General features: G+C 40.4%; 1 protein-coding gene across 1 annotated transcript; it reads right to left on the bottom strand.

The window, feature by feature from the left end:
• Positions 1-4,504: 4,504 nt before the first annotated feature.
• Positions 4,505-25,335, bottom strand: LOC104165781 (ribosomal biogenesis protein LAS1L-like; the record flags this gene model as incomplete). Its single annotated transcript, XM_009705518.1, has 6 exons — positions 4,505-4,914; positions 19,176-19,317; positions 21,833-22,212; positions 22,803-22,938; positions 24,113-24,328; positions 25,250-25,335. Coding segments are annotated over 6 exons (1,051 nt in total), but the record flags the coding sequence as incomplete, so codon positions are not given.
• Positions 25,336-25,741: the final 406 nt, after the last annotated feature.

The following is a 25,741-nucleotide window of genomic DNA, read 5'->3' as shown; positions in this document are numbered from 1 at the left end:
GTGGGGGGGGGGGGGGGGGGGGGGGGGGGGAGTGGGAAGGTCAAATCCTGGCCTACTGCAATCAGCAAGAGTTAAGCAGTAGACTTCAGTGCTTTACTGGGGCCAGGGCATTCTCTGGGAGTTCTGATTTACTGATCTTTCATCTTTAGCTATATTACTTTCACATAATTTGTCACTTAAATGTGTATAACGTTAAATTAATGAATGAAAAATCAAATGCTTTAGGGGATGTCAGTCTAAGTTATTTAATGTTTTTTGTAAGAATTACGTGTCAGTAATATATTAAATTGTACATATAGATGATTTCACTACTGTTAGTCCTGTTGTCATATTGAGCTGCAGTAGTTGGCTTTATTCATTTGTAGAATTAAACATCACTGTTTAATTGTTGTAAAATTTTATAAATCTCTTTGGGTTTTTTTGGTTGACCCAAATATAATGTAAGTCTTAATGACAAAATGAGTGAAAATGGATGTTAAACCAGTACGTGGCATTCGTAAATCTCTGTAGTAATAAGCGTGCACTGCTCAAGTTGCTGCTGCATGCAATTCATTCACTAGCATGAGTCTGTTTAGCTTTTGTAAAAATGCTTTAACTGTAAACTTAAAAAACAGAAGGTGTGGGTATGGTTGCTTAGAACAAGCAGAAGGATCCTATGTAAAAAACCAAACCAAACCAAACCAAACCAAACCACCTATCTAGGTGATTTCACCCCTAGATGCCAGTTTTAATGCCACTTTGCCTCAAATTGTGCATTTTGGCATTTTGGAGTTCTTAATGATAAAGTCAGAACATGCAAAGAATCTGTCCAAATAGTTAAAAATACTTGGTGACATGCATGTATACCTGTGATGCATACCAAACCACAAACAGGAACATTTCAAGGGACATATTTTGACTATACTGATTTTTAAAACTCCATGCTAAAGAGAAGGGACATGCATCCTTTCTGTAAGACTTTGCTCCACACAGAGTTGAAATATTACTTTATCCTGACTTGCCAAAAGTTTACCTGAAGCATTAGTACTACAGGACTCATAATAGTCAGATCATTAGATCTGTCACTATTATTTCTGTGGTGAGTATTCAGCTTTAATACTCCTCTTAAGTACCCATAGCGTGTCTGTGTGACAGAGCCCTTATTAACTGTGTTTCTTGCAATATTTCAACTGGAGAAATACAAGTGCACCACCACTTAAATTACTCTCATGCCAGTGTTTGGTTAGCCTTTGAAGAGCCGTTATACAGTATCTATGATTTTGGTCTGTGGTATTTAAAGTTTGTAAATGTATTAAAATAATTGAGAGAAGAATCTAAAAGAAATACAGGCTATTACCTGTTCCCTCCGCCCTGCTCCATGTAAAAGGTTTGCACAATTATTTAATAATATGGAACATGTTATACTTTATATATATAAAAAATTGCTTATTTAATAAAATTGAGAGCCATTGGATTATTTGTTTCTAGCTTTTTATTTTGTAACCCTCTTCAGGCAAGAGCCCCCAAAACAACTGTTGTAGTCTGTCCAAATTATTTCTCAGTATTTTTAGCTGATTTACTGAAAAATACCCAGATTCTGAAATCATACATAATGCTCAGATTTTCTATCTGTGCTTATATCTGTGAAGGAACAGGACAAGAGTTTTACTTTTCTTTAAAAAGCAAAGGAAAAAGTACTATTTAGGGTCCTGCTGTCTTGTCAGAATAACATCCTTTGTCAATCTCTGTATTACAGAAATTTTCTTTCGCTATTTAAGCAATCATTTCCCTTACTTTGGGGGAGGTGATACAATGTCATTAATTACCATTGCTTGGACTCAAACTGATTTAACTTGGGGGGGGGGGGGGCGGAAGTAAAAGCTAACAAAAAGAAAATTATGTACAAAGATCATCTCTATCTGGATTTGCTTGAACTTCTCCCTGTTACCATGTTTGCTCTCACAAGGGCCAGGAACCAGGTGATTTAGAAGACAGCAGAAAACCAATCAAAACCAATAACATACCTGTATTACAAAGCTGCTTTTTTCCTAATCCCAGGCCCTTTGTGCTTAATTTACATCCTCAAGTATATCACTACTTAAACCAAGTACTAATTGGAGTCCACAGGATAGTCTTACTGTTCCAGTTTTTTCCCCAGAACTGTAACCCTTGGGTGGAGTTGAAGTCCCTGTCAGAGTAGCTGCCTTTGGGAATGAGAAAACAGAATATTAAGAGACTTAGCCAGGAACAAATTATCCTAATAAGGTTCCACTACTCTGTCCAATTACTTACATTGAAAATAAATTCAAGAAGTGGAAAAAGCCAAAAGGGGTCACAGGCCACAAAAGCAATGGACCCAGGCCGTAGCTTCCTCAGCAATTCCTATTTGCATTATTTATTCCGTAGAGTCCCAGCTTCTATCTCCAGTACTTCCCTTTGGAGATGTTTTTTTCAGACAGTAAAAATCTGTCTGGAGAGATTAATTTAGAGTCTCAAGAAATCCTGCCCAATGCAAAGGAAAAATCAAGTAATTTAAGAATACATCAACATTGCCTTTCCTATCCTCACTCAGAAAATGCTTCTAACAAAGAAAGTAATTAGTATGTTGAAAATCAATTTTGCCAAGTAAACTTTTACCAAAGGGAAAAAAAATTATATGTAGCGCAGGATTTTGCCAGCATTACCCTTTCCTTTTTGAACTGTTATGTTTGCATTGACAGACCTCAGAAGTACCAGATACAGTAGCTGTTTAATTCCGCCCAGGAATTAATCAGATCAAACAAACACCAAGTTTCATAATCCTGAACAGAGCAATACGTAATTGTCTAGGTTTTACACTTGTGTTGTTCTTGTAGAAGGCCCTTCTTCACTTTCTAAAAATCGATACATTTATGTTTCTTCGCTCCAGCCATTCCCAACTTCTTTGTTTTTCCTTTATTTCAAGCCTGCTCCCCCCCTCTCCCACCAGTAACACTTTGTTTAAAATTCATGCGATTACTATGGCATCTCCTCAAGTCTTGGTATTCTTTTTTTAAAGCACCTGGCAGTTTTGTGCTTTTCTACAAGTCATCCACAGCACTGGATTTAACTATTTTATTTGACTCTGCAATTAGATCAATGACCAGCATTTTTATTCCATAATTCACTAGGTGGGGTAATGGCAGATACACAGGGCAGTAACTACAGCTGACCAAGAAACTGTAGTAACACCTGATTTTGCCAAGTAAACCTTTACCAAAGGGGAGAAAGTATTTGCCAGGCATCACACTTTGCTTTTTTAACCGTTATGCTTGTTTGCATCGACAGACCTCAGAAGTAGCAAATACAATAATTTGAGTAATGTCATACTCTACCAGATACAGGAATAACAAATCCTCTTCACTCCAAATTTCCTAAATAAGCTTGAGGAACTGCTGGGTAAAGGAAAAATTTCTAAAAATACTAGAAATGGGAAGGGCTTACATGAAAACTCCTTCCTAACAGAAAGAGGAAGTTTGTTTTCTTTTGCCTTAGCACTGCTTGTTTTTAGAGAAGTAAATGTACAACATATCATCCGGTTTAAAAAACTTCTGGCTCTCTGGTAAAGAGTAACTGCAGTGGAACAGGATGACAAAAATTAGAGCAAAGAAATAATACTTACATTATGGACATTTAGCTAAGCCTTTACTTGACAGACATCCCAAAGCATCCATGAAGTTGCTGTTCTAAACTTGCAATTCAGTCCTATCCAATGCGTTGTAATACGTCCCTTTTTGTATCTCTTTCTACAGAACAGTAGCACATAATGTCAGCAGTAGCTTTAAAGAACTCAAACCATTCCATTTCACAATGACGCACTGACATGTTCCTGTTCCTGTTTAGTTTGTAAATACTGCAGATTAGTAGACTGACTCATAAAAAGGTTCTGTCTCACCCTCTAGCAGATGCGCTCCAACAAATTCTTACTGAGGAGTCCTGCAATAAATATATGCTTAAACTCCTATTTTTTGACAGGTAATTGCAGAAGCCTCCAAGTTCCAAGGACCTTTAATACAGGGAAAGAAAAGTGAATTTAGGAAAAACGAGCTGAAGTCCTTTTTCTCAACAATTTTCCAACAAGATACTCAAGTCCATTTCTGCACGAATCACACTAGCTCTCAGCAAAGATCACAGTTGAGTTATCAACCTCAGCAAAATCATGAATAGAAATACCATCAAGCAGAAAACTTTAATTAAAAAGAGATACTAGTGGCCTCAAGACTATAACTTGAAAAAAAATGGTGAGAAAAAAAAATTTTGAAGATATTTATGCAGTACAGTGCATTCAACCATGCTATAACTAGGCTTGATCCCTGAAGCTTCATGTGAAATCCTAGCTAGATGAAAACTGTAGCACAATCTTGTCCTGGCAAAATCATGCAAACTCGTACAGGACAATATTAGCGTCACTGAAATAGGAAGGGCTCAGTAGTCTGGCTAACAAGGACCAGAGGACACTTCCCTGAATATCTAAGTGAAAGAGGAAAAACAGGATCTAGAAGGAAGGTTTGCCTTCAGTCAGTTGTATTTATTAACCATGAAAATAATCAAGGAACACTGAGGGATTCCGAAGTACTCGTAACTGTATTGGGCAACCATCAACCAGAGCTAAAAGTTCAGCACAGTGGTTAAACAAGACAATGGTTACTACACATGGAACTTAAAACACACCACCTTTATAAAATACTGATTTTACACGGTAAAAATCAGTAAATCTTCACAAAAAAAAAAATATCCTGGTGTGGCTAATTCCGTGTCACCATTACTAGTTCTTCTGTGCCACTTTATCTTGTGCAATACTGAAAGTCACAGAGCACTCTGCTGTCTTAGAAAAGTTGAAGGCCACTTTTTATTTTATGGAAGTCATTCTGGGTCCATAACAATCCTCCTGTCACAGGAATATTCAATTCTGCAGAGCTGCAAGAGGAAGAGAAACAAAGCACATAAGCACTAAGCCAATTTAGAAGCTCATATCACCAAAGTAATTTTGACAGCACTTTAAACTTGTTACCAAGTTTTATTTCCAAACCAAAACGTCATTTCTCATTTTTAGTTCTGAACACCTAGCTGCTGGAATGTCCTTAGTTCTTAACTGGTTCATTCAAGAGACGCCAACAGTCCCGAGGTGCCAAAGGCACGGAAGCACAAACCAAAGGAATGGTTACCAGTTACTAACAATTGTGAGGGAGACACGACTTCAGAAATAACCCCACAACCATTTTCATCTGAACCTCCATCTGTCCTTTGCAGCTAGGAATACAAGCTCATCAGGTGAAATGCCAACCCAGCAAGGAGCTGACATGAAAACAAAAATATTACAATGGCTATACGTTCTGCACATGGAAACCAGACATTCCTACAAAGAAGTCACAGAAACTCGTGCATTTACAGAGACTCTAAAGGAAGTTGTTTGCTGACACCCACAGCATGCTAAGTAATTTCTAATTTTAGAAGGTGGCTCACTCAAACAGGCGTAAAAATCCCTTTTTATTGCAGAAGTTACCCAGTTTAGGGCTGAGTCCCAGGAGATCCCCCAAACAATGACCCATTTACAGGACTCGCTGACACAGCACACAAAGGAACAAGTAAGATTTTATGCAGTGTTCCGACACATAAGGCACTGTCAAACGCAAGGCTCAAAGAACAGTTGGAGAACGTATGTAAACCTTGCCCTACCCAAAGCTTTACTATGTGAAGGAACTTAAATCACTACCATGTTGTTAAGTACGTCAGGTAAGCGTTTGTTTTATCATTTTTATTCATTTTATGAGAGTGGTGAAGGTAAAAGCTAAACTTTATCAATAAAACAAATCTTTAAAGGATCAACTTGAAACTTGACATTGTGAAGGAGAAAAAGGGAAAAAATGGTTGTCTTGTGCATGTTTTTCACTTCGCCCAAGGAGAGCTCATGTACTTCTGGCTACAACCTAGCACCCTCCAGGATAAGAATATATTCCCTGCCTACTGGCTGTCTTCACCCTTCGGCACACATTAACCATCCCTCTGACCTACCTGCTTATGCATCTCATCCTTAGGACCACAAAATCCTGTCATTATCCATGACCGTTAAATGATGAATCCTGGTTTTGAACTGTCAGTGCAACCACTTGATGCAATCCTTAGAGCAATTGCATGTCAACAACTCCACCCTCCGAAAACTTTCAAGTGGTCAGTATTTGCCAAATTTGCCCCTGCCGTCAGGTAAAACTGACACTAGGAGTAAACAAAAAGCACATAAGCTTATCATAAAACCCAAAATGTCTGCCTGAGGATGACAGCAGCTACTCAACACTAAACACAAACTTTGCCAACACACACACACAGCATACACCAGAAAACCCACCGAAGAACACAATCTTTTGGGATCAGGGAGGAATGAACTGCAAGCTTTTCCAAAGTATCCAAGCATCACAGGAACTTATGTCTTATGTTAAAACAAACCCAAAAACCTCTGAAGGCAGAAAATAATTTCTACAAACAAGGCCGAGATGTTTGGAAAGTTTTATTTATATAGCAACTTCAAGCTATACACAAAAAACCTCAATGCTTTTTCCAGATGTTCAGTACTGGAATAACTGGCTGTATAGCAGAGGCTGCTGTTCAAACCTCCTCAGAGACAGATAATTTCCCCTTTAAGGTCAAAACATCTCTTAGACAACACTCCCTGCTCAGATGAAACACTTGTAGAGGCCTTGCAGACAAAGCCAACACACAAACATCACAGCCATCGCACCTACTGTAAGGACCTGATGGTCTTCCTTTGGCTGTTGGAAACGATCCTGCATTCAGCCTGCTAATGGGATAATTTTTCCGCCCTTGTGATGTGTACTCCTCATCATTCAAGACTTCACAGACCTGCTGTCATTCCCAGGACAGGGACTCAGAGGACAGACACTGACATAATCCTCTGCCTTAACTGTACTGTGTGAGGGTTGCCAAGAGCAAGCTCATCACAGCAGATCAACCGCTGTTCAGGAGCGATGAAACTAGGGTATGGCCAAGCAGAGTAATAGCACTTCATTACTTGGGATTCAAGGGAGAAAGTACCTTTTCCATAATCAGTGCTACTCTGTCCCCCAGCCACTTGCTTGCCATGAGTTTTTTCCAATAGTATATTTGCAAAGGCAGCTAAACATGTGACAATGGCATATGGCCTCAAAATTCACTGGGTTTGGCTGGATTCAGCTCTTTTTGAACTCTTTTGCTTCTCTGAGATTCGGGCTATTCTGTTTTGGAAACAGCATGCTTGTCTCTGGGAAGATCTGACCGCAAACCAGAGAAACTGTGTGTAAAAAGTTCCGTGAGAGGCCAAACTGTGGCAGGCAGAAAAAAAAGGAGCAGGGAAAGAATAAAAAATTACTCATCCAGCAACCTTGCGGGGGAAAACTTTGTAGATAGCTAGGCTGTTGCTTTCAGCATAGGGAAGGCACATTCTCCAATTTTCTGAACCTCCAGAAACAACAACAAAAGAAGAAAAAGAAGTGAAACAGGAATTGAGATGGGCTCTTGATTGTCTCTCAAGATTGAGTTCATCTTTAAAAGGGAATGGAGGTTGTCAGCTGAAACTTATTTTTTCTGGTATGTAATCAAGTTTTGTTACAGATTCATAGGAACTACTAAGAAGTGCAGACCTCAAACGAGGCAGGCAGAATTCAGGCAGATGTTAAACAACATAGATTAAATGCATCATAAGATCACCAAGCACTCCACTCTCATCTGTGGACCTGGTGAATTAGGGCTGCAGCAAGAGGTTCTGCTTTTGTTACATGACTTGCCCAAAGCCCTTTTTCCAAATTAATGTCAAACTCCATGCTCCAGGAAACCCTTTCTGCAGTTCATTACCTTCATTTGCTTTACGTCTGTGCAGCCAGAGAGAAAGACAAAAGATGGCCACGGCTTTTAGAAAGGGCATGTCCCATTGTCTACGCTGCAGATGCTTTTTCCAAGCATCTTATGGATATTTTCAAAGTAAAGCATCAAATTTTCACAACCTTTCATACCATACTGTGGTACCACTACAGTGAGCCTGGCAGAACAGCTCTCTGCAGATAGAGAAGTTGGAGGGTGGCATCAAACAAGAAGTAAAAAGCAAACATCCCTTCTGGAATAGCCCATGCAAACCCCTTTTGAAGAGGAAGCAGAAAACCCACGTAGCTGCCATACAGTGGACAAAGTTTCTACATGGAAGAATACACGAGAAGTAGCCAGGAAAATCTGCTTCCTTCTGCCTCTGCGCAAGTCAAGACAACCCTTCTGATGCCACATGGCCTCTGGCACACCGAGAAGCTGCTATGCCAGGGAAGTAAGAATGAACCAGCTGCTGTTGTAACACTCCTGATGAAACTTGGATTGTTTCCAGGCAGAGCTACAGGAATAAATCAGGTTCTCCTCCTTTTTATTTTATTTCACAACAGGTTTTCCTCATGTTTCTTTCTGAGCTTTTTTCCTTGGCCTCCTGCCAGGCTGTGATCTGAGTGGCAGAATCTGTCTGCCTCTTTCACCCACCCAAAGAGATGCAGAAACACGTGCTACTTTTGGCCTGGTATGTGCTTTTTCATTTTCTACATGGGTATTTTCTAGTAATACAAGCTGCACGACACATTACACCGTTCAAAAAACAGCAAACCAGAAGCAGCACATGAGGAGAAAAAGAAAACCACCTCCTTGGCTGAATAGAGATGAAGCTCTTGCAATGACTCCTCTCTGCATCTTAGGCCACGTGGAAAGCAATTCTTGGGGGTAGAGGGGAAAGCAACACCCGCTGGCTTTTTTCAGAGTCTGCACAATGAAGCACCAAAATCTATATAACTGGCTTGCAACTTTTTAGTCTGCAATCAATATACAATCGGACCTCCCCATGACTAAATCATATTCCAAAATGCAGTCCAGGCATCTTCCTCCAAAGGAACCCAGTGCTACTGATAAGGGAAGGAAACAATAACTGGTCAATTAGTTTGATCTAGATGGTTGTAGAAGTTGATCTACGTCTCTAGCAATAAGGGAATAGGTTTGTCATGAGAAATGGTTTGTCATCTCTCCCTGCTCCTGTTCATGCCTAAATACAACGTGAGGAAACACGCCTCCGCACGAGACAGACTCTTCTTTTGACGGACTATTTGCTGCTTGGGACCCACTTCGTGAAACGTTTACTGGCAGGCCTGGAAAGAAGTCTGAGTCACTGAGGTGAAAGGACACCATACTACTTGCTAACCTATGAGAACTCTACCATTTAATGAAAATAAAAGATATTTAAAGATTTTTTTTTTCCCAGTTCAATCACAGATCAAAAGATCTTCAATTCTGAGGCCAGTAGAGAAATTATCATCCTTTCAAAAATGAGAAAAGAAAGACATATCTGTTTTTCTTGCAGGCTGTAAGAGGTCAAATACCGTTAGGTGAACAGAAGTTGCACAATGAAATGAAATCCACAGCCTAAAGACTCCCGTATTTGCTCTCTGAGTAGCCAGAACATGGTGTTTCAGAAGACTGCACAAAACCAAACAGAAACAATAAAATATGTGTATTATAAAGTTGCTTTTTTCCTAATCTCAGGCCATTTGCGGTTAATTTATATGTCCTCAAATATACTACTCCTGAAAAAAAGTACTAGCTAGATTCCACAGGATAGTCCTACTGTTCCTACAAACCCCTCAAATTAGTTTTCATTCTGGACAAAAGTGGTTACATGGGAAGGCTTCTTTTCAGTTAGTTTTTAGGTTATTACGAAAACTACTTCAGCAGTTTATTGCTATTATCAGTTTTCATTGAGGAAGCAGGAAGAGAAATGAGCAGAGATATTTTCATAGAATCACTGAGGTTGGAAGAAACCTCTGAAGATTATCTAGTCCAATCCCCCTGCTCAGGTTGTCCAGAACAGGCTGCCCAGGCTCACATCCAGTCTCCAAGGATGAAGACTCCACAGTCTCCCTAGGCAATTTATTTCAGTATTAACTACCTTTAAAGTTCAGAGTGACCCAGGCTCAAGCAATTTGGTGGCAGCTATGCCTAACACGCCCTTTTTCTTAAGGATAAGAAATGTCACCTTTGTTTGCTCGCTCCCGCTCTTTGAGGACCCTGCTTTCTGTAATTCAAATTTATCCCAGGCCTTTCTACTACTGCACCGAGACTGAATTTCAGGAAAACAGACCCCGCATGCTACACCAGGTCACTGCATTCTTCTGATGCCATTGTATTATTTTTACTTCTTTTTTTTTTAAAAAAAATAATCTTACATAAACAAATCGAGGTTGTTCTTTTGTTCCACAGAAAGCTTTCCATGAAGTTGTCCTCAGTGACTACCATTAGTAATGATCTTGCATAGTTTAAGCTAAGCGAGAGCCATTCCATGCCTATGAGTAGTTTAAATTCTGTCCAATGCTGCAGCACAGTGCATTTATTCACACTGATTTGCATCACCAAATTGCCTAGTTTTAAGGGAAGGGGGGGGGGGGGAATGGGATACCATATGCAGCAACATTTAAGATAGTGCTTCTAACTAAAATGCATTAATTAGGTGTCTTCAGCTAAATGCCCCTTCTTCCATTTCAACAAAATAGTTCTCGATGGTACTGGGAAACCACAAGGCAAGCAGTATCAGGCAGCTGGGTAACAGAAAGTATCTACCATAAGAAGCAAGCAAAGTACGTCACGCTATTGGAAGTGTGCAGGTAACCAAATTCAACTGCAAACACAGTCATAAAATACACTGGACTGGGGAAGAGCAGATAAACTGGTCATCCTAATCCCCTTTGCAAAAGACAAATCATTTCCAGAATTCTATCTTCCCCTTTACCTTGAAGCTGCCTGCATATTCCCTCTATTCCCTTGCTATCTTCTTGGATTTCAACTATCTCCTTCTGTCACTTCCTAATAAATCCAGGAATCTCTCTCCCCACTCAGGAAGGGGAAAAGCCTTCTCCAAAGAAAAAAAAAAAAAAGCTTAACACTAATTCCTTCCATTTAAGGAATGACCCAACAGCTCTGCTCTGCTAGCACAACTCAGCTTTTGCAGTGCACAACACTACTCACTTGAAAAGACTGTATTAAATCTGTAGCAGCACAGAACAGTGTAGGCAAAACACTGCTGTGGGCTCAGACTAATGTAGATATTAGAGAAAGATTGAACCTAATCTCAGTTTGTTTGCTTGTTCAGGGACAGACAGAGCTTAATGTCAAAACCAAAACTTTCTTGATACAAGACAACCCAGGGCAGATAGAGCTGAGGTAGGATACAGACCAGCAGAAGTGATAAGGAGGAATGAACCTTTTTACTCACCAACTCAATCCTGGTTTTCTAGTATAAAAGTCACCCAGACTGCCATGCTAACTCTTCGCAGCATCAATGAGCCTCTCTACCCTGGCAAAGGGTGCCTCTTTATTTCCAGCATTGAAAAGCAGGCTAGAGCCAGCTTCCCACCCTGCTGGTGCAACCATGCTTTTCTTGAAATGAGCACAGGTTCTAGGTCTTTCAGATTCTGTTGTAACTACTCCAGTCCATTCTACATCCCCACACCTCTGGCAATAAGGGAACAGGTTTGTCATGAGAAATGGTTTGTCATCTCTCCCTGCTCCTGTTCATGCCTAAATACAACATGAGGAAACACGCCTCCAGTCATCAAACCACGCTCCTTTCCCACAGGTTTGCTTCTTCTCCAATATCAAAAGCAGTTAACGACAATAAATTTAAATTAATCCACCTTCTGGATTTGCCAGTGGGTTTTGACTCCTCTTTTTCCTGTCCTTTAGGCTAGAAAAACTCTTTGAACCAGTACTGTCTTGTATAGCTTTACAGTCATGACACCACTGATGCCTTAATGCACTTCCGTACCTTTGTGCCACAAACAGATGCAGTGCAGAAGCCAAGAAGATAAGAACAGGAAGAATGCTATGATTTGAAGCAAAGCCTCAGGTTCTTTTGAGGCATCTTCTGGAAAACAAGGTCTTGGAACTTACACGAGAATCATGTAAGAGCAATCATAAATATTGCCATTGACATTATTTAAAATCAGGTGTCTTCAGAGATGACAGCAGCAAATTCTGATTAAAGCAAATTTCAAGACAATTTACAAATTCCTTGAAGCAATTAATTATACACCGCTATAGCAATTTCATCATTGAATATATGCTGAAATCGTTTCATATTAAAATATGAAGAAAAGGCATGCAGCAATCTATGCAGAAGACTATTTTGATGACAATACGAAAAAAAACAGCCTACAGCGAGTAGAAATTGGTAAGTGTGACCTTTGCTATTTTAAGTTTCCAGCATAGTACTTTTCCAGCATACTTCTGCTATGCTTGTCTTAGCTGCTACCATGTTCCACCCAAGAAGTGGCTGAACTTTGGGGTTAGCAAGATGATTACTTACGCGCCTGCTTTGTCAATTGCTTTGGGTTTCTCTGTGGTAAGAGTCCAGGAAGTACAAGTAGTTCTGTGCTACACAGAAGAGGGAACACGCTGTCTGCAATGCAGCTGTTAGTGGGGACTCATTCTGCTTCTGTAAAGTAATCATTAGGCAATGAGCTGCAGCAGAAATCAGCTCTAAACATGCTTTCTTCAGGAAGTCAGCCACATTGTGTACATCACTTTCCCTCTTCTTTTATTTCCATGGTACATGAAGAGAACAGAATACTGTAGGTAAAAAGTAAATGATACCCTCAACCTTAACTGCAAGATATTTACTGGTGGCTCAGGCTTCCCCTCCCTTTTTTAAAGCAAGGTTTTTAAACCAGCTTGTGTAACTGGTTTCACTGATGGCCAGTTCCACAGCAACATCAGTGTAAGCCTCTCTGTAAAGCACCACTACAGAAATTCCACCCTTATCCCCAGGCCAGGCATCGCAGAAAAGGTATAATTCTCTCCAGGACAATCTACTACTTTGCACTACAAAATGAAACGGCAGGTTCCTCCTAATCACAGAACTACGAACAATCAATCCACACCAACCACTCTGTCATGAATTCCTTAATGTCCCCACCTATTTTTTCATATCTTTGCAACCACCAAATAACTAAGCATCTTTCTATCTTACCATAAGAAAAAGCACCAAAGAAACTGGAAAAAACACGTCCTTCCAGCTGTCCATTTTCAGATATCAAGAGGAGTGTTTTGGCACATGTGAGCAACAATTTATCATGCAAATCAGGTTTGTCTCTTCCAGGAACACTGGGGCTTTGTGCCTTGCCGAACTTTTGTCTTCTGATTACCGGCAGCTTATTCTCCAAGTCAAGGTAGGGGCCACAGTCAAGCGTGTAGGCAAGTACTACGGCATAGAGCGCACTGCTTCCTGAAGATAACCCATGTTATTCCAAGGTTCTTGCCTCTGCTAAGTATATCTAGCAAAATTTCCCATTAAAGTTACACAAGTATAGTACAGAGCAGAAATTCGTGGAAATTTATATACTTCAACCGAGCCTAGAGCCCAAGAACCTCTTGGAAATCTTCAACTGGCTGACAGACAGTTTTTTCTATCTTATAGCAACATATTTGCTCTCCTCCTGTGTACAGACAGGTTGATCTAGCATTTCCCCATAGCCATGTTTGTTCTGTATGACTTGCTGCTTCTTTTCAGATACCCAGAAGCAAGAATCGCTTATTTCTAATTTGTTGCAAGCAATGGAATCATAAGCAAGTCCTAGAAAGTAAAAACTAGAGAACATTACCTAAAGCATGGATAAGTAACGGCTTACCTGTGGAAAATCATTGAACGGTGCCTTCCAAAGAACAGCTTACAAATAAAGACAATGGTTCATTCGTAACTATGAGAATCCACTTCAGTGTCTAATTAGCAGTATAAATATTCTTCTCATTTTGTTTTAAAACTAGAGCAACTCTACAGCTATGCACTTTTTTTTAAACCTGCATGTTGCAGGTTGTTTATGACCAAGTACAAATCTGACTTTCCTATGCTTTTTACAGCATGGAGGGGAGAAAAATACCCCTGACAAGTTTGTTATGAGAAAGAGGCCTTTTAAAAAAAAAAACAGCCACGCATATTTCCTAGACTATCAACATTCAGGGAGAAGGGATGATGAATGCATCCTAGGAGATCTTCCAGAGCATGCACCAGGGTTCAGATCTAGCGGCACATCAGTTCCAGTACGTAAGTGTTTGCACTAGCTGAGATCAAAGGTCTGAGTTGCCCGTCTTCAACTATGCTCAAAAGCAGACTCCTAAGTAAGCGCACAAGCACAGAACAGAAGAACAGTGGTCCCAGTTACCCTCCCACCTGCCAGCAGTTTGTGAATCAGAAACTTGCTGACCCAAAAGTCAGCCTTGTGTTTAGATGCACTTGTTGAAGTGCGGGTTGTTTTGTGTTTGGGTTTTTTTCTTAAGATCCTTTAAATATGTACCTTTGCAGAATATTCAAGCAAGAATCTCAAAGCACCTTCACAGACATTGTAACTCCCAGAACCACAGTTCCAGCTTCCATGTTAATGACACCGTGATGCTTTGCTCTTGAAGTACGATAAGGAAAGCAAACTTTGGATATTTAATAGATATTCAGAAATCCTAACAAGTTTTACTGCCCAAAATTCTTTCTTACTACCCTTATATGCCCTCCACATCCAAAGAATTAAATTGCATTTATTCTGAAGTCACAAGAGGCGATAATAAGTCAGGGCCATGCTGGAAGCTTTACCAAGTCACCGTTTAATCATAACAGTCAACTAGTGCTTGCCAGTGCTGTAAAACTGCCAAGACTTGAACTGCCTCACATGACTCACTGCAACAACTGAGCATCACAAAAGCAGCTACAAGTGTCAAAGTTGGTAAGAAGGAGAAAGGAACGTAACACTGAAGGTGTAGCATGACCAGGAGCACCCAGTGGTTGCTTGCTTCACGGTTCTGCTTTCTAGTTGTTAGGAACTATGATGGAACTCTAAACCCAGAGGACTTTTTTGTGTTGGAACATAACCAAAATACATTGGAAACACCACCTAGAAAACATCTCCAGGTCAGCTGCCAGCATCCACAGCAGAGCCTTTCTTATGAAGGGCTAGCAAGCAAAACTTGTAACAGTAGCAGGTAGAATTAGTGGGGATTAAATGAAAGCAGCCAAAACTAAAGTAAAAGCAATGAGAACACAGTTAATTACCTTGCTGAAAAAGCAATAGAAACTGCAAGGTGTTTTGCCAGCTGAAGGAGCAGCTAGCAAGTACATTGATGGCACAGACTTTTGAGGAATTTGGGATACAGGAGAATGTTGTCATGGTGATAAATCTCAATTCTTCACCTTCCCTGTGAGAGTACAGGAGCATATTGCCACTGTTGGCACTTGTATTCAACAAAACAAACAACTACCTGCTCACTCTCACCATCACAGATGCTGGAACCTGCAGCAGAATGACCACTGGTACAGGAAGGGAAAAGGAGGCGAAACAGCTGTGGCTGGGAGACCAACAAAAGAACCACCAGGTCATCTCTCCGACCACCCGCAACCGGAGGATTAGAGGTAAAAGAAACAGACACAGATTACCAAAGATCCTAAACTACTGTTGTTACCACATAACGTGTGGAAGAAAAGCGGCAAGGATAAAATACTGGCAAGCACATCACCTGCAAACATTGGGCAGCAATAGTTTCTGCTTGCTGTTTTCTCTCCAAAAATACTCACATTTCTCAGGAATCCAGAAATAGAAAAGCCTGGTGGCTTTTTTTCGCCTTCTGGGGTTGTTTTGCACAATCCCTCCTGCTATCAAGCTTACCCTATTAGGTAAGAGGAATTTGGCAAGGATGGAGTTTGTATAATCTCATCTAGGCTCCCTTTCCCATGGAAGGTTGGACCAGATCACCTTTCGAGGTTGGTTGCAGCCTGGGCTTGGAATGGGACGGAGATGCACGTGAGATGACTTATATTCCATGATAATTTGACCAAAATTTTCTATTCTTAATTCTATTGTAAATTTTATTTAACAGAGATGTTTCCACACTCAGAGTAAGTCTGTAACTAATCACACTTCAGTACTAGCACTCACTTCAACTCCTGCTGACACTAGCAAAGATTTTGTTGATGTCCAAAGCAAAATGACAAAACCCCATTTATTAGTAATTGTAGTTAATTTTTATTAACAAATGAATTGAGTAATACATGCTGTGGATTTTCAGACAGCAGTATGGCCAAGTTCTAGCTCCTTTAACATCTACATCAGTGGCATGATATAAAGTTTATATCTAGAGGAATTCCTTTGTTTGTAGAGCAGAACCTGGAATCATTAGGTGATTTTTAATTCCTGTTACTCTAGAAACCACTCCAAGAAATATACTTGGATTGTAGAACACCTGAAGCCTACAACAGACAAGTCAGAAAGGGCACACGCTACAGCTCATTTCAAGTAGCAGTTTACACACAAGCCAGAACAGTGAATCACATTACTCCACATACACTTCATTACAGCCTCCACAATGATGATTCCAGCTACTGTGCATCGAAAAATCAACTGAATCAGTAAGGATGAGATTAACAAAACCCCACCCATCTCTTGGCAGAGCCTGCTGGCTAGATGCCAACTCATACTGATTACTGTAGCCAATTAGAATTCTGCTGCAGCTCCTCCTGCTTATTGGTGATCTCACCTACCTACACACCAGGTCAAAGAGCTTGATGTTTAAAGTCTCTGAGATCAAGTATTCTATCATTTGTGACTACACTGAGAGTGCCGGAGCTCTGCAGACTAGAAGGAGATATGCAAATTCCAGGAATTTGCCTTATTCCCAACATGAAACGTGTTGCAAGAAACATGATTCACGGCTAGCTGACACCAAAGGGCAACTTCCACTGAATCAAAAGGGTTTTTTTGCATCTAGTATAGTTTTACTCTTCTTTTTGTGATGATAAACTATCAGAAGACAAATGGTTACCTGCTGTCTTCACAGTCGGAGAGGAAATTCATGCAGCACTTGAAGCACAGGCCTTGTCAGTGATTAACATCATTCGAGAGGATGCAAAAAGGATAACTCATTTAACCTCTCGATATCAAGAAAGGCAGGTTTGGTCCTGCCTCTTGTAGAAGTGTTGGAACCAAGGACTTCATTAAGTATTTGGACCATCAGGAAGAGGAGCAGTAAGAAGGATAGTTTCTTTTTTATTACCTAGCAATCTGAGATGCTAATTTTACATTTCGATTGGATGAATCAGGCAGAAGCAACATCCTCTTAGCAGGTCTGAACTGACAAAAGAGCAGACTAGTCCCTGGGAGGATGACGAAGAAGATGGAGAAGAATGGAAACCTTGCTCTTTGGAAGGTTTGGAACCAGAAGCTAATCTGATGACAACTCTGAATATGTGAAAATATGAGTATGTGCAAGAGCTCTTCCCAGTGCTACACGCCAGGCTGCATGACTGTCACTGTTAATCACTTTTTTTGGAAGCTACTAGATTGGGCCCATCAACTACAGGGCAAGAATCACTGATTAGAAAGTTATCCTATCAAGTGTTTAAGAAAATGACGGCCATTCATTTATATTCTGAAGTGCTCCTTGGATTAACATACATATAAACCCTTCTCCTATTCTGTATGGGATGAAATTGATTTGATAGTTTTCAGCATTCAAGTTCTTTTGACTTCAAAGGGTGAAACAATGACCCTATTAAAATTCCTTCAATGGGATGGTTTAACTGGATAAGCTTCATTTAGTAACAGAGGTGATCTAACTAAATCTTTATAGAATGCTACCATTATTTCCATGACAACCTGTGTTTCTTTACTGAGGTCAGATCTGCAGCTTAAATTACTAGCTGCAGCTCTGAAAAGGTCACTGGGCAATGCCAACATACTGTGGCTGAGGATCAGAGCCCCAGTTAACAGAAACTGAATTTTCAAGCCTGCTGAGGCTGTGCTAATAACTTTCAAACTGCTGAACAGCAGTATCTCATAATCCTTGCAATGGTTTCTTTTAGAAAGAGCAGCAGGAGTGAAGATGGTAAGATTATAAGCTGGCTTCCTCAAAGGATACCATGGAAATCACATTTTTATTGCCAATTATGACCACTGCATTTAACTTTCAGACAGTGCAAAAGACCCAAGGAGTGCAAAACAAAAGTACATTCCCAGAAGGGAATGAGAGCAGCAGCAATTACAAATAACAGCTCTCAGACTTGATGACAGGAAAAGATCAAGGAGACAAATGCAGGGAGGTAAGTGTGGAGTATATTCTTTCAGCTTCGAAGGATGATTGTTAGTTACTTCATGTAACTTCCTATGATACTGGTGAGTAGTCACAGCAACACAGGTAGCAATAACTTCTGTCTGACTATGTCCATCAAAATGCAAGCATACTGTCAGACTAATACAGTACCAACAAGCAGGAAGAGTTTCCTGATGTGGTGGGGGAGAGCAAGAAGAGGGTTTGCCTCGTGCTGGGTTAACTATAGGATGAGTAACTGGGACTGCAGTGACATAGCCCTCACTCAGGAAGCGTACTGTAGCCTCCATTTCAAGCGTGCAGAAAAGAGACACATTTGTACTCACTGATATGAAACTCTCAGCGTATTCCCCAGCCCAGTTATGTACAGCGAATTCCTTCCTCAGGTGTTACAGAAGTAATCTGCAGTCAGCCATTTGCTGTGGCTACCTTCTCTCCTCATCTTCAGGCTTTCCCACTAAAGCACCTCAACATGCTTCAGCAAACTACTGTGCATTTACAATGACTCCTCCTTCCTAGACAAGGTTAGCTAGTCTGGGAAAACTGACATCAAGGGGAGGCTAAATGACTTCCAACGCTTCTGGTCCTGAATGCTTTAATTGCAAGGTCACAGCTCTTCCCAGTGAAGTTATTCATCTCAGTGTATCACCAGGCAGATTCTGCACCAGCTCTCAGTAGCTTGTTTTAAAAATTCTGCACTTCCAAACTAGTAATCCTAAGGGATCAGCAGACTGTATCCTACTAACAGCACCAGACAACACTGAAAGTTGTCAGCCCAGTCTCAAGGGCAGACTTATGCTATTACACCAGCACTGCAAAGGTCCTTCCAAACACACACATTACTTGAAAAATCCATGAGAAGTGCAGTTAGTAGATATCAGAGATAGTAGTAGATATTTGCATCAAACTATTTAGTCAAACAGAAATAAAAAGGAAATCTCATCCTTAATTTTTCGTATCATATAGTACAAGGCACAGAGACACAAATGCATTTCATGGTTCAGGGGCAAAGTCCTGCCCACACCATTACTCACTTTGTATTGGGAGACTTCCACTCATCTCTCACTGGCTGATCAAGCAGGGACATCATGGAATAATTATCCAACATGAGACCATCAGGGTCATCTGTCTGACCTGGGAGTTTCCCAAGAGGAAAGTCCTTCCATCGTACTTCATCTGTATAAAAACAGTACATAAACAAGGAGTCGGAGCTTCCCAGAGACATTTTCAAAAAGCAATATGCCCCCAAGCCCACAAATACGGTCTCATGCAACTCAACCACTCAGCAAAAAATGAACAATCTCAAGTACTCAGCAAAAATAAGTCTGAATGATAGTTCTAACTGATTTTATTTCTAACCTTACTATCTCTTCCAAAGAAAGTCACTGTAGTATGCGAGACAACAGGTACACATTTGGAGTCATGTAACATCACGCCCTCTACACAGTGCAGCTTGTCCAAACCACTGTGAGACAACGTCCGTTAAAAGAAACCCCACAGTATTCTAGAGCAACCCTTCATATTTACCTTCTTCTTTTACGCATACTTTTGTTTGAAACATACACATTGACTTACATACATTAATTTTCAAAAATTACTCTGTAAACTTCTGTAAATTGAAAGAGCCATTTTTACACATACGAAGATACAAAACAGCACTTTTGCATCCAGTAGCTCATTCCTCCAGTGAGACTACCCATCAGCTTCTTAATGACTTGCTGAGATTAGCAGCTGCACAACAACAGTGCAACAGTGACTAAAGATGAACTGAAGCCACAAAAGTAGAAGAGTATAAGGCTGAGGAAGCCTAATTAACCAATACAGCAATTCTGGACAGACAGGTGGCTGGGATGAGGTGGCAAAGAAAAAGAATATGGCAATGTCTTGGAAAGTCTACTATTTGCTTTTACGAGCATCCATTGCTGTTTCTTTTCCATGACTTCACATTTGTTAAATTTGTCTTCCAATGGGGGCCAGAAACCGCAGAATGAGAAACCATCCATCACAACTGATAACATTAGTGAGTCCATTCCTTTATATTGTGGCGCCAAAATTTCAAAGGCAGTTCCCAACAGGGAAATCCTCCTTTAAATTTCATTCTTATTTCACACGTAACTAAGTGAAAGATACAAATTATTATGTGTCATTGTTTCAACAATGAGATTTAAGCCTATGTGCTTTCCTGAAACCAGAACACTTCTTTCTGGAATGCTTACTAGCTGCTCAGCAAAGACCAGCAGACAGAAGCCTTCAGAAGATAAGGCACCCCACTCCAGAGCACCGGCAATAATTACCAAGACTATTTGAGACCCCTGCTAATCACGTACAACTTGGCCATTTCCTTCTCTTTGACTGAAACCAATTTGTTTTGTGTACTTGATATCTGCTGAAAAACCCAAGCACTGCCCTAAAGAACCAGCAGATTTGTTTTTCCTTTTATACCATTCTTGGGCATTTAACAGAACAAATAATCTTGACATAGGATAGTGCTTTCTAAGTGTTATTTTACAATTAAAAAAGGGGCAGATATAGCATTTGATAACATCCAACACAGCTGTAAGGCAAATTACCATGATACATATTTAACAGGCTAAGCCTTCTCTTTGGGGAACAACCTAGTCAATAGCTGTTATACTACATGTTGTCATGGGTTTGTACATAACTACTGGCAATAGCTTCAAATTGTTTAAGGATGGTAGCTACATAGATGTTATTCAAACAGAAATTAAGTTTATCCCCAAACAACTACATAAACAGAATCTTCAAAAAATCAGATGGTTCAACACATAATGCATGTTCCTTCAGTGAAAGCTTTGCTTGATCTGAACCAAAGTTCCTGAAGCAGAGAGGACAATTTTGCTTCTGTTCTCAAAATGTCCAGCTCCAGCAAGCTGCACATCAGCATAACTAAGCCAAGCTGCTTAGGCAGATCTTTTTTTTTTTTGACTTGGGAAAATTTCCCTGTAAGTGAGGTACAAGAGTTCATTGTCTTCTAATGGCTGCTTTTCTTCTTCTTCCTTTAAATAACACTTTGCCTCCAATTCCTCTCCACCAACCTCCTCCTCTTGTCTTCAAGCCCCTCCATAAATCACGCATCCAAAAATCTTCTTAGCTAGAGAACCCTTCACCCCAATGAGAAAGTACAGTTACCACAATAAATCTAACAAAACACTGGATATACTGTTCATTCCCTCTAAAAACTTGCCTTGTTCCTTTCTTTTGCTTGCCACCGTGTCATAACAGCAATTTTCCTGGAGTATGGAACTGACGAGCATATGACTGGTGCTTTCCAGCACAGCCAAACTGTGCTTTCAAATACCCTCAAGTCTGACAAATGGAAGTCCAAGAAATATCCATATTTTCTTTGCCATTCACAGCTGGCATATATGCTGCCCCATCAATTGGATACACTGAAATTTTAAAGAGTTTGGAAATGCCTGATAAAAAATTTAGTAAGGCAGTAACAACATGCTCCTGGAAAAAGCACTCACAGTATTTTAAGAGTTCAAGTGAGATGAATCCTGCACATAAACAGAAGACTGGAAAAAAAAAAATTCAGTGATTTGGCATTTAGATGATTTTGAAGCACACTTCAACTCTGGCCAGGCCCAGAGGGCTGAGATGCCTTTGCATTTCAATTAACTTTTGTCAGTGACAATGACTGTCTAAGTCTTACAAAGTCATTTTTTACCTGCAGTGATCTGCCAGGCGGACCCTTGCAGTGCTGCCCTTTTCTCAGCAATAGCCACCATGTTACCAGAATGAGCAAGTCCTTCCAAAGCATTTGTTTCAGTTACCATCTCTTCTTCCTCCTCCTCCACCTCCTCTACACCATCATCTCTCTCCAGCGCATCTTCTTGTTTCTCCACAGTCTGCCCTTGATTTTTAACCTGATTTTCTTGCCTGGCTCTCCACTGTAAGCTCTCTATAGTGTAAATTGGCTGTTCACTGCAGTCTGAAGAGAGGCCTGGACTGGACAAAGGGCCATCTGCTTCCGTGTAAACGGAAGCGAGATAGAGAAGGTTCTTCCGTGAAGAACGTGGCAAGCGAGGTCTCATGATTGTGAGAATCCTAGAAAGGAAAAGGACAATGTAAAAGTCTTAAAAGCAGAAAAGATTCCAGATGAAGGTTTATCAAGCTGAGCTGCCTTTTAAGCATGAGCTTCCTCCAGGAGAGCTTGCTCATATATCTCCTCTAACAGGCAAAATCTGATTATTCCTTGGTGGGTGGACACTGGAATACTCCCTGTTTGTGATTAAAATTAAGTACTTTGGGTACTTCTAACTGAATTCCTGCTTTGCTGTTTTCATGTGAAAAAGTTACCACCTGTGCTAAATTCATTTAATCTGTACAAGCAGCCACATCTCTGCAACCAAGTCACTTTTCTTCTGACCAAGTTGCTTCTTTAATACCTCCCCAGATAATGTCTGCTTTCCTTTTGAAGGTGCAATGCTTTTAAATTCTCCTCTTTCTCTTTGTAGAGCCAACGGGGAGATGAGCAGCAACAAGCAGGGCTTTATATGCACCTGCCACAATTTCTGCTAGATGCAAAGGAAGGGAAGGGAACACAGATATAACTCAGCGTATCACAAGGGAGCTGGCCAAAGCTGTTACAGAGCACTGCTCGCTGTCCCTTTCCCAGGGCATAGGATCAAACTTACAGCTGAAGAAGGTGTGGGGTTGCCCAGCAAGGAGCTTCCAAGCAATTATCAGTCAGTCTTATCCACTGCAAAGGAACTTTATGGAGGAACAGCTCCTTCATGGACATCTGTTTGTTACAGTGTTGTCTTTTCTTCCCTTCAAAGAAGATAATGAAAACAACAAGGTGCTCAAAACTCATTAAAAATATGCCCTTCATCCCTCTGCGTTTTTACTGGAACACTCATCCTCAAATAAGCTGGAATTCCAATCCACGTCCAAGACCAGATGTACTGACCAAATACATCAAGGTTGTTACAATGCACTGACAGCTAGGTTAGTTCCACAAGATGTAACCACAGTAAGATGCAGACGTTCCCAAGCTGGTTCTGTGCATGTCATCCCAGACAGGAAAGCCAGAAGATGTGTTTGTACAGTATGGTCCCAAATAAATGTAGTATACTGCTTCTGGGACCTAAGATCATTCCAGATGGCACTGCAATGAGTAGACTTAACAGCTGGGAACTACTACCATTCAGGGACCTTGGTACGTAATAGATATGGTCAGTGCTGACTGAAAGCATCAAACATTAACCCATGACTGCCACAGATACTGGCCAAGGACCGGGAGAGGACAGAAGAGGTGGCAGAATTACCCAGCTGGAAATCTCCTCAGGGATACACTATACCGCAGAATAAAAGTCCTGTTAACAGAATTCCTGTGACATACTTCGAACAATTAAAGCTCTTCTGTTCCCCTGTCTCTGGAGTGAAACACACAGTTTCCCAATTTAAACAGTTCTAAAGAGTTAGGAACAGAAAACAAAATACTACTTATTATTTTTGTGTAAGTTTAGAAGGTATGAAAATTCTAGCATTAGAAAAGGACAGCATGACTATATACGTAGCTTGTAACGGCAGGCTTCTGTCAAGTGAAGAAAGAACTAGAAAAAGGGAACTCATAAGAGGTTGCATATAACATCTTTCTTTGTTATCTGCTACTGTTATTTCCTACAAGTAATAATATCCGGAAAAAATAGCACTTAAGGGCCTGATCTTTCATGGGAAAGATTGGCTTTTGCTATCTTGAGGTGGCTGCAGCAAGGTTGCCAATAACAATTTCAATTTTTTGCTAAGAAATGCGTGACATACATAAGCTGCAGGTGGAGAAGTGTAAGAAATGCAACAATACAAGCTCTATGTTCACATGACTAGATGTAGGAATTAGGTTATTTCACTTTCCATCTAAAGGTCACATCACTCTCCCAATTTTCACAACAGCACAGAGGAGACTCTTACTTTTTTTACACATACAAATTCCAGACATACTCACCAGCGTTTACTTTGGCAATGCCAGTCAGCATCTCAGAAATCCAGTTGATCAAGAACTGAGGCCGGAGTTCTGAAGAGTCAGAACACTCCTTCAACTCCATAAACATTTTCTCTATTAGGATCTGTGTAAAACTTCGGGAAAGGAGGCCTGTCAGCAAAGGCTGCCAAAAGCAGTAAAACGTCTGAGGAATTTTGAACTGCCATACATTTTTATTTGCTGCAATAAGATGGAAAAAAAGAGAACCCAAAATGAAGTAGTTTATTCTGAGGTCACTGATTCCAGGGTATTTCCTGGGATCTTCACTGAACCTGAACTATTATTTTCTTATGCTAGGGAAGTAAACTAAACAGCAAATTGACAATTAACACAACAGCTCAATAAAAGCAAAAAGTACAATGGCTGATCTAATCACATGGTAAACCACAGGAAAATCTACCTGTTTTGCTAATCCCTTTCCGGTTTGAGCTTATTTCACACATAATGAAGAGCTATTCTGTCTAAAAATATAGTGCAAAGAGAAAGCACACTGAACAAAGCAACATAGAATCAAAAAGCTCCTAAATTTTTACTACTGTAATACAGTAACAGAAATTAGAGGGTATTTCTTGGAAAGTTCTTTGGTTGGTGTTTCCAAGGGCACTCCAGGAACTAGACAAATTATTAATATTCCTTGCCTCTAGGTACCTAATTCTCTTGCAGAAAATCCATGCAACTCCACACATACAGACAGCAGGGAACTAAGATGCAACTGGTGAATGAGGCTAAAAAAAACCCATTTAGATTTGTTTCAGATCTTCAGTGTGAAACTAGTGGGAAACTTCAGAAGAAACTAGTGGGAGTTCACGAAATCAGTAACTATTGCAGATAAGGGCAGAGATGCAAGCTTCGAAAGACGTTTTCACCAGGCAGCGTTCAGTGCTGAAGAGCTATCCTTCCATGGTAAGAGATTCATGCAAAAGCAATAGCTAAGCATAGTGATAAAGGGGTCTGGAGAACAGATCAAAAGATGTTTAAGGAGCCAGATATATGAAAAATATGCAGAGAATTACAAATTTCAATATAATGAGAAAAAAAGAACAGACTTGGACATAACACTAGCCATGTACTTTTTACTTAGGTGGTACTCAAAAGACTAACCTTCATATTTGATATTTAGCATTTTCAGACAATCCATCTTTGGGATGAGAAAGCCATCACTGAGAAGAGCTTCAGCCACTGTGTCCCTAGAGCAATCAGAGAGTCTTATTAATGTCACTTACTCCTTTACATATCAAAACACCACTCGCACCAGTTCTGAAACGAGTTTGAGCACCAAATACCGGAACTATGAAGAGGTGATGTAGCTTGTTGTAAGGCACTAAAATTGTATGCCGGTTTGGGGCTGGATATATCCTGCTAGACTTGGAGGGAACAGGCAGTTGTGCAAACTAGAACAGAACCAGAACCTTGAAGGAAACATTTCTGCTCGAGTTGCAGAGGAAAATATCTTGTTATTTCAAAAGCACAGGAACATTCATCACACTGAAATACCTACGGTTTGCAGTATGATCCAGGTCTTCTGCCAGCAGGCCAGTCAAGATTTGAGGATCTCTGACTCACAGAGCTAGGTTAAATTTCAGGGGAAAAGCC

Source organism: Cariama cristata, unplaced genomic scaffold (genome assembly GCF_000690535.1).
Source record: "Cariama cristata isolate BGI_N322 unplaced genomic scaffold, ASM69053v1 scaffold2488, whole genome shotgun sequence".
Taxonomy (NCBI): domain Eukaryota; kingdom Metazoa; phylum Chordata; class Aves; order Cariamiformes; family Cariamidae; genus Cariama; species Cariama cristata.
The sequence above is the reverse complement of the archived record's forward strand: the minus strand, read 5'-3'. Positions and strand labels throughout refer to the sequence as shown.